Source organism: Semicossyphus pulcher, unplaced genomic scaffold (assembly GCF_022749685.1).
Source record: "Semicossyphus pulcher isolate SPU_LCO1_2020_fin unplaced genomic scaffold, fSemPul1.0.p SCAF_3, whole genome shotgun sequence".
NCBI classification, from domain to species: domain Eukaryota; kingdom Metazoa; phylum Chordata; class Actinopteri; order Labriformes; family Labridae; genus Semicossyphus; species Semicossyphus pulcher.
Window position 1 is genome coordinate 14,236,979 of NW_027211704.1, and position 10,347 is coordinate 14,247,325.

Sequence of the window (10,347 nt, forward strand, 5' to 3'; positions counted from 1 at the left end):
GTTCAGTAGTAAAAAACACCAGTATTTTTTTTTATGCATGCATTTATTATCTTCTCAATCCTAGATTTTTTTTCTTTTTCATAATATACATGAAAATATAAGACAAATGTACATACATGTAAACACACATTCAGCAGAGCAGAAAGTGTTTCACATTTGGGTGTTTCAGAGTCATCAAATGCTGTACAGGTGGTCACTCACACTCACTCATATTATCTTGCACCCACACATACAGAGGCAGACAGACAAAAGCTGTGAAAGATCCACAGCAAATGCATTTCTTTACACAAACATTTCAGAAGTCCAGGTAGAATTCCTCAGCGTTTTCGGTCCAGAGTCCGTTTGTCAAAGCCATCAATCCATTTGGAAAAAGTTCAAGTGTCTTTTTTTGAAATTTGGTGACAAAGAGTAAAGAAAGTGTCCAGAGATTTGGTGATGTTGTCATAATTAGGAGACAGAAGACACTTCTGTCTTGCTTGTGGAAACTGAACTCTCATCCTCCACCATGCCGCCCATTCCAATAGTGCTCAGCATGCAGTTACGGAACTGAAAAAGACAGCAAAGGCGGCAAATTCAGACTCCAGTACATGGTTAAAATAAAAAAATAAATAAAAAAAATGTAAAGATTGAAAATATATTAAGCTTACCTGTTTGTTAAACAGCACATAGATAATAGGGTTGTACAGTGCTGAGCTCTTTGCAAAGAAGGCAGGGATAGCTGCTGTCAAGGCTGAGAAAGAAGCTCCCTTGTTGAGGAAGATCCAGCCGGCGAAACTAGCATATGGCACCCAAGCTACCAGGAAGCCAAAAACCATTAAGATGCACATACGTGTGACTTCCCTCTCGGCTTTCTGGGTGGACTCAGAGTCCTGCTGCTGAGCTGCTGCCTAAAGGGTTGGACATAAATTTGTTAAGTTAATTCCCGTAGGGGAACACATTAGTGGCAGGTACTCTATCTCTAAGTCGTTGGATAGACTCAAGGGCAGAGAGCATTCCTAGAAAGTGTTAAAGCTTTACTCACAGCTTTGACAGTCAGCACGAGGCTTCCGTATGTGAAGAAAATGATGAAGACAGGAGCAAAGAAGTGAACCACGAACATGTACATGACGTATGATTCATTGTTGAAGCCTGGAGCGAGAGTGTAGTAGTCGGGTCCACAGGAGCACTGCATGCCCTCAGGAAGGTACCTGTGTGAGATTTAAGACGACATTTATTATATGTTATTCAACCATTTACCATCTACATCTACACTACATTTGAACACCTGATTGGTTTGTTTGAGTGGTTTTAGAAGTGTAGAAATCTAGAAAAAAAAATCACCTTGACCAGCCAAAAAGAGGGGGAGCAGCACAAGCCATAGCCATGATCCAAGTGAAAGCAACTCCAGCTGCGGCATGGGAACCGGTGAACTTGAAGCTTCCCATGGGTTTGCAGACAACAATGTATCTCTCAACAGCCAGGACCACCAATGACCAGAGAGCAACTTCACCTGCAGAAGAGAAGAAAGATAAGTGACTCTTTGTATAATATGAACTGCGTTTTTTTAAGAAGCACATTTAAGATGCAGTAAAGAAAGAACTTTTCTTTTTCTTTCTTACCTCCAAGTGTGGCCATGAATCCCTCAATGGCGCAGAAAGTGGCCCCGAGAATGAAGTAGCCGTTCATAGCAGATGTAATGGTGATAGTGAATCCAAAGGCGCACATGATGAGTCCAGCCACAGCCAGGTTGACCAGGATGTAGTTGAGAGGTTGCCTGAGCTTCTTGTTCTGAGCCGTTACCACCAGTGTCAGACCGTTGATAGGAGTTCCAGTGCAGATGAGGAAGAACATGTACAAAGCAAGAAGCTTGAACATGATGGGATCAGCCAAGTAGTACTGTGGGTATTCAAAAGGACTTCTAACAATCCCAGTCCTGTTGGACATGGGGATGTAGAAGTTCTTTCCCTCTGTGCCATTGGGCTCGATTCCTCCTTCCCACACCATCTTCAGTTAGATTCTTCACTGGATCTTCAATGAGTTGACTGTGCACCTTGTGGCCTGTCGCTCAGGAGTAAGCCAACCGCAGAAAGACAGCTTATGGTGTCCTGGCTGTTATTTTATACCCTCCCAAGGTTATCCTCAAATTGGCAAAATTAGATTAGGGGAGGATTGTGAGGGAGTGGAAGGCTCAAGACAGATTAATAATTAACTTTGAGAAAGCAAGGGATTTCGGCCAAAGGGGTCAAATGTTGTCTGTGCATTGAAAGCACTTTTCTGAACCTATATCTTACATGTTTGGGAAAATAAGGACAAATTAAACAGAGATAATAAAAGAAAAAGAATAAAACAGAGAGAAAGTGTAATGACTTTCTTGTTTGTGCATGACTTTTCATAGTGGTTGAAAACAATTTTTCATAAAATGTATTATTATTATTATTCCTATAAAAGAACTCCACTGAGACAAACCAATTTTCAAATTACTCCTCAGTAAGATATTAAACTTAATTTAATACATTATTTAAGTTAACTAATTTTTTAATAAAAGGAACAAATGTCTATGTTACTAATGTTTATTTAGTGTTACAGGAAGAAATGACTAAGTGGGTTTTATTTCTTTAATTGTATGATATATTGATGAATGCACAGTGTAAAGTGCACGGAGAGGTTACATTAATCCCCCACACTCACACCCTGCCGAGAAGCCGCCCACTGCTCTTTCCAAATGACGTCAGACTGCCCTGTACTCGGACTCAACAATTCTTCAACAGGGATTTTTTTAATGTGTTTATGTATTTTTCGAACACCTACATGCCTGTGGTTCATTCTATCGGTGGAGGTCGGGACCGACTGCTGGAAAACCAAGTCGGGTAACTGTCAACTCGGGACATATGATTATGAAGTAGGAAACCTGATGAATTGGCTGTTTGCACTGAAAAAGTGCAAGTCTATTGTTACTTCTTCGTTTTTGTAGGTCTCAAAGCTGAAAATGATGTGCATTTAAACCTTTTGATTCGCGGTATTAACGGTCGACTCGGACGCCACGTTCTGAGGGGGCACGTGTTTCAGTCGTTCGGAATAAAGCCCCGAGTATAACGTTAAATATAAACCGACTGCAATATCGTTTTCTACCTGCTATCGTTTCCCTCTGCTTCGCTCTACTCGCCGATAGCTCTCTGTCAAATGCTCAGCCATACTCTCACTACGCAATGCCTGACGCAAGTCTTTCTTTCTTCACATTTCAGCCACGGCTTTTATTCTGAAATGTATCACCGGAATGGTTGCCAGGCACCCGTTTCAGCGGGAAGAGAGGAGAAATGGCTGAGCGTTCAGGTACAGTTTGAAATACCACAACTCAATGTATTCTGATTGTTAGAACCATAGACTGTATAAAAAGATATACTATATACGATATAGTAGATCTATATATACAGCCATTGGTTAGAACAGGGTAAGAAGTTACACGTACACTCAGACAGTCGGTTAGAGGTGGACAGTGCAGGCTCTACACTGCATGAACTCTATCAGAAAATGTGTATTGTGAGTGTATTCTGAAGGAAAACTGTTTTAATATTACAACTGAAATGTTCAATAAATGATTAAGGTGGGGTGGGTTTAATGTAAGTGCATAAAATAGTCTCAAAATTTTGCTGGCAGCAGTACATCAAACTGAGGTTATTTATTTCATCATGGCATTTCTGTTTGATTAAAAGAAATGTAATTAATTACCCACAATCAATTGCAATACAGACATGACTTTTAAAAGAACTTATACTGGATATGACTGGATTGTTGCCACAAAAACATGTTTTTATTTCACCATGTCTGATAAATGAGAGAGATGAGGTAGAAAAGTGACCATTAGGTCAGCCTCAGATAACATCCAGAATCAAGTCAGATCAGTCAGTGGGCTCAAATCCCACGTGGAGCTTCAGCTCTGTGAGAGAACAGAGCTATTGATATTCAGTCAATACATGTTCTTAAGGAGAATTAAATGATGGGCTTCTTCTGTGCATCGTTTAGCATGGAGTTAAATATGAAGATTCAACTGAGTCATTGTGAAATAATTGAAACTACACTTTAATTTACACTTTTCTGTTTTTGTGGCTTGAGTATCTCACAAGAAATACTAAAGTAATTTCAGCTGTATGTTTAAGTATTGAACTTTAGCTACAGGGATAGAGACCATTCTCAGCTTTCCATGATCAGGGGATGCAGTTTAATTTCAACAGGGGAGGCATAGTAATCAGGGGTTTTAAGAGTCAAACATTTAATTTCCTGTATTCTGATGAGATGTAAGCACCAATTTGTGAGTGAATGTCTTTGATGTTTGTAAAGTAAAACACTAAATTAATGGAGTGATCAATTAACTGTATATGGCTGTTACTTCCTGCATAAATGTAACATTTTTTAACAAAATAAAAGAAATAATTTCATCCCTGAGTAATTTAATGTAACATGCACAACACAAATTTGAAGAGTAGTTTCCATCACTTCAACCCTTTCCTGTGATATCCCAAAACAAGAAGTTAGGAATTACCTAAAACATAACTATAACTGGGTAGCTATCTTTTCTTGCATTCATTGGCTCAATGGCCTACCCACCCACTGACCATATTTAATGGCCTTAAAACCTTGTGCCCTACTTGTCCTTTGACGGTGCAGAGACAGAAATTAAGCTGCTGCACTCGTCGCGATACAGAAGAGATGGGCCTATACTGAAGTTGCAACTTAGCATTATCATTTTCATGTAGGTTAAAGCAGAAGTATGAAGATCTTTTACTTCAGTAAAGTTGCAATAAAATTGAATAGGCAAAATGGACTTGAAATATTAAAATAAAAGCACTTATAATACAGTAGCTCTTTTTAGAGCCTTACATGGCTGTTTATACAGGCAAGAATGATTGCATTACTGATACAACAGATACAACCAAGTAAATTAATCGGACAACAGGCATTAGGAGTGCTGATATAGAGTACAACAGCACTTTTAGTTAAATGTAGCACTCTGCTTCAGGTGTTCAAAATACCTTCAGCAGTCTTTGGCTTGATTAAACAAGCTTGTATCGCTGCATCACACAGGCCACCAAAACAACAGTCAACAGACTCTAATTTCACTAAATGGAAATATACAGATAAATATGCATAAGACAAAGCAGCTGGTCTGCAAAAAGTGTGTAGACACACACACAGTAACATGAGTGCTTTACTTGATACTGGCTAGCTAGCTTGCACGTGACTAGTTACTTAATATCCACACAATATCAATGGCCTAGTTATGATCTTCAAAGTGCATCAGAAATACAGTAGCATTTAGGGCATACTGGTATACAGATGACAGACGTTGAGGATTAAATTGTTCCATAAATACCTGCCAGTTACATCCCCCTGTTTAATCCTCTGGCTTTATGGATACTTAACATGAGTTTTCAGGTCTTGACTTGTCAATCCCTGTGGAAGAGGGTCTGCCTGTAAGCGTCAACCAAGGATAGCCCAGTCCAGTCTTGTTACTTCAGTCTATTTAAGAGTCACGCATGCCTCTGTGGCTTAACCTCCTGAGACCTTAATTTTGTTTGGTATGCATTTTTAATTTCTCCTACCTTTTAGGGATTAATAGGACCTAAAAAGTGTAAAACCTAAGAATTGTCTTTGTGTTACATTGAAAAAGTCCCAAGTCCTCATGTGAGTACCTTGTCGTAACGGTGTTGTAGCTTGTTGCTATTGATAAAATTAGTCAAATTTGTCTGCCATATCAAGCTACAACTGTTAATACGCATTAATTAAACAAGTTTCAATCATAAAATCTGAAGAGGTTTTGTACCTGGTTGAGTTTTCTGTAGAGACCGACTGTAACACATATTGGTCGGGATCACGGCCAGCTTGAATGTACACCGATCGGTGTAATTTGCTTTTGTGACCACAGGATGGTGGACAAAGTGTGAAGCCAAAATGTAATGTCCCCATGTGAGGACGCAGGGTCTCAGGAGGCTATAGGGAAAAAAATGTTGAAAAATTAGTTTGTCAGGTGCAAAAGTAAAAAAGAAAAACTGAATATTCAGTTTACCAATGCTTACACGTTTATTTTGTCTAAAGCTGTTTAAATCTGTCAACATATAACACAGACTCAGATCGAAAGAAGAATTGCCAGAGCTGAATACATAATACCTTTATTTTTTTGACAATATATAGTACTAGTCATGCATACAGTTATGGAAATGAAATGTGATGCTATTAAAGTAAATAAAAAAATAATGACATTTATTAAAACAATCTGTAATTTTCACCACTTAAAAAATTACAAGAAGGCAAATATTCACATAATAAACATTAGCATTAGCATTTTTTAAAAATCTCAATGGAAAAAAAACATTAAATTGGACTGTTTTACTTTAAACATTGACTACATTTATTTCAGACATTAAAAGCATCGGAAAAAATGTACCCTTAGAAAGTAAGTAGCAGTTAATTACACATAAAAAGCATGTCCAGTCAATTTAGCAGTGCTGCCACTTCCCAGTTTAGAGTTTGATTTAAAGAGCAACCTATTAATGGACCATTATAGAGAGGTGAGTTCTGTGAAACAAAGACGGGGAAGACAGCGCCCTCGTTCTTGAAGGTCCAGCCTGTGGAAATAAAGTGGTTCTTTTGTTGCTTTTCTGCAGTATGAAGGCATTTAATGTTTTAATGTGATGCTCAAGCATTGTTGGAAGTTTGGGAAGGACCTGACTTAAAAAAAAAAAAATCAATATTGTCAATATATAAGTAAATATTTCCTACTATATTTTTTTCTTTATAACACTGAAAATGTTGTTTGTGGGCTGCAATGTATTGTAGTTTACTTAATTGCATGGTAACAGATAAAAAGCCTTTAATGTACTGAAACTTTCCTCCGTTAAACTTAATTAATATACACTTTCACTTTAAGTTTAACTTTGGCTCTTTCTCGTGGCTATAGTGCTTCAGAGTCCTGCTGCCAGTCTGTGGTTTTTAGTGCCTTTGACGGCACAAAGATAGATTAACAATTGTTGTCGGTCTGCAAAGTGAGTACATTTATAAAGCACATCCCCCTCTCTGCAGCCTCATTGAAACCATCTTAAAAAAAAAAAGATCAATAAAAACAGTATCTGAGATCTTAAGTGCTAAAATCCTCAGATATTCTCTGTTCATTTTCCAAAATCTAGAAGGAAGTGACGAAAATGACATTTTAAGTAGTGATAGTAATATTTAGTTTTTTTATTGTGTATGTTTTTGTAAGCGTAAAACCATATATGTAGTTTCAATAATGTAGTTATTTATGTAGTTTTAAATTACAGCTGACTGGAATTACAGTTCCCTTAATCCATTTTACTTTTAGTGACTGTATGTTATAGTTATATTTGACAATATAATATTAAAAATGCTGCAGCCATAATCTTCATCTGGTAGTAGCAGTGGTCGTGTATTTCTATTATGTCCCACTTTCATAGCTGTCCTGAATTCCAAAGCGAGTTAATCAAGACATAATAAAATATTCTTTGATGTTATACGTTATATTCAAATATTTCTTCAGGAGGCACAAATAACGCACACTGTCCCCTCAGGAACAAATAGTAACAATCAAACAGTAGTAACGATCAAACAGATGTTTAATGCATACTCTAGTAGCAGAATGGATAAAACAGCTCCAAGTATGCAGCAGATACTTTGAATATATTTTTGGACCCCCTTTTTTTTTTTCTTTCGCACTTTACCTCCATGTGTGGTCGGGGATCTCTGGGGAGCACAGGCAGTTAAGGAGATGAGGAATCTTCAGCGGCTCATCTCATCACAGCAGAGGTTGAAGGTGGAAAGTCATTGATGGAAGGTGCCGTGGCGATCAGAACAAGCACGCAGAAACTTGCTATGTTTAACGTTTGATTACTAACAAAAACTTCTCAAAATCCTCATGTACAAGTTCTGTTCCTCGATAGCCATCTTCAATAAGTGGAGGGATACATTCAGGTTGTTTGGGAATAAGCCGCAGCTTAAGTTAATTACGGTTACTGTTGAAAGTCTCAAATTAGTGATATTAGGACTCAGGTTGGGTGAGGTCAGTAGAATTTTGTTAATGACATTAACCCCGGGTAACTCCGCTTACTTTGGTTGGTGACAAGACAGGTAAAGACGATGCCATCTGAGATACCAAAGCTTAAGATTGAAGGGAATTACCTACTGTTGCTTGTGGTTTCCAGTGACTTCAGGTCATCTGATTGATTATTATTGGGTTCATTTAATTTACGTGACTCGAAAAAACTTATTTATTAACATACCATTGGCAAACATGGATAAAGACTTGCCTTTAAATGCTACTTTTAAAATATAGGCGCATCCTTTATCTATAGTGATGTTTCAGTCAACATTTATGTAACTTATAGATGTTGTGTATATACACTCGTTTGTCCCAATATTTCCTTTTTTTTTTGTCCAGTCATAGCATGCGCCTCCATCCACCGGAGTAACTACATGTCAGGGTCTCTTATGATAAACTTCATATAAAAATAAGCATAGAACTACATACAACTGACAAACAAACTGTTACACAAGCAATAATACCTCAAACATGCATGAAGTACATTCAAAAAGCAAATACCTTGGTGTTAAACTAAGTCTGTAGCAATGTTTTTGGTGCACATTTTGGATTAATAACTACAGAAATTAATGTTCAATAGTTTACAATGAGCTGAAAATGTTATTCCATCTGAAGTCACCACCATTAATGTCACCAAATCAGACTAAACGGGAACTTTTCAAATACACAAAAGGCTTTAATTTATGTTAACTGACCACTGACAGTGCTGCTGTGGCTTAACGACGATTAGAAAACTGGATAAGTCCATAGCAGACATTACCTTACCAACTCATGCGACAGTAAGCGTTTGTTATAGCACTACAAGGCCATTAAAGGTGAGACACTGAGGTCAATCCAATCAGGATAACAACGACATCACATCCTCCATATGGAGGCCGATGACATCCTTCACACGATATGCCTCTGTCGGAGGTATACCATTAAACAGCCATTATCCACTTTATCCTTTACCCTTTTGAATGGGTCCATATTTACTTCCAACATATCCAAACTAACACTATATGACCAGGAGTCTGAGGACACCTATACTAATTATTCAACCACACCTGTTGCATGAAATCCAGCACATCTCTAAGAAATCTCCATAGACAAAAATATAGCTTTTTACTTGGGCTGTTAATAGCTAACAGACACATGCTCTTGTCAAACGCCATATTCGCAACAAGTAGGTTCGTGCAATTTCCGCTCTTCTAGATCTGCCCATGTCTACTATAACGGCTTTAATAGTGAAGTGACATTTCCCAAAATTAGTGCATAAAATGGCCTGACATCTGTTGCATCGCTCACTGTCTCTAGAAGCAATATCAGTACATTAGCTGTGTTGGGGTTTCCATGACAGCTTGAGTGGTGTAAAGCATCCCCACAACTAAACTTTGGAGCAGTTGCAATCTGTTGATTGATTGTGATCAATCAAGCTTTACCATCTGGCCGTCTGATGGACGGATCTGGGTTTGGAGGAGGCCAGGAGAACGCTACCTACCCCGAGGCATTGTGCCTACAATAAAGTTTGGTTGAGGAAAGATAATGGATCTAGGACTGTGCTGGATGAAAGATGAGTTAAATGTGAAGAAACTCATTCGACCTGCACAGAGCCCTGGCTTAAACCGCAACTTGACACCTTTGAGAGGAATTATGACGTCAATTGGAAGCCAGGCTTTTTTTCCTAACATCAGTGCCTTATCTCACAAATGCTGTTTGGCTCTCTTTGATTCTTTAAAATCTTGTGGAAATCCACAGCTGTTCAAGTCTGAGGGTCAAACTAGAGATAAAAGCCCATGGTATTAGAACACGATGTCCAACAGCCTCATATAGGTGTGATGGTTGGTTGTCCACTGATTTCTGGTCATGTGGTATAACTCATTGTAGTCTAAGTAGTAATCATTGTAAACTTAAATAGACTGTGTATTGGGTCTTCATGATTTCAGGTTTGATTGGCTTGTTCAGAATTAGTAAACTGTAGATGTTTTGAACCCAATTCCTGTTTTTTAATGTTTAATTCCTATTACCTAATCTTTAATCCTTTGGACCTGGCAAGGGAAGCGAATGACTTTGGACTACGGCTCCTCTAGCCCGTGAGATTAATTGCTCACCTCGGTTAACTTTTGTGCGACCTCACAGTCCTGTAATCCAATTTCGAAAACTTGACCAAAAGGTTACTGGTGGGGTATAAAAACCACACTGCACAAATCTGGGTCTCGTGTCCGCTGTCAGCACGACCAGGTTCTTTAGACAAAGAAACTCAACAGAAGACCAGAGTAGCAAAG

At 38.3% G+C, this 10,347-nt stretch overlaps 1 protein-coding gene across 1 annotated transcript; it reads right to left on the minus strand.

Annotated features, from left to right (window-relative positions):
• Positions 1 to 447: 447 nt before the first annotated feature.
• Positions 448 to 1,983, minus strand: LOC138605618 (green-sensitive opsin-like). Its single transcript, XM_069677990.1, has 5 exons — positions 1,599 to 1,983; positions 1,321 to 1,489; positions 1,022 to 1,187; positions 648 to 887; positions 448 to 546 (listed from the first exon to the last, which is right to left on the minus strand). The coding sequence occupies exons 1-5, from the start codon at positions 1,981 to 1,983 to the stop codon at positions 448 to 450; spliced, it is 1,059 nt and encodes a 352-aa protein (XP_069534091.1).
• Positions 1,984 to 10,347: the final 8,364 nt, after the last annotated feature.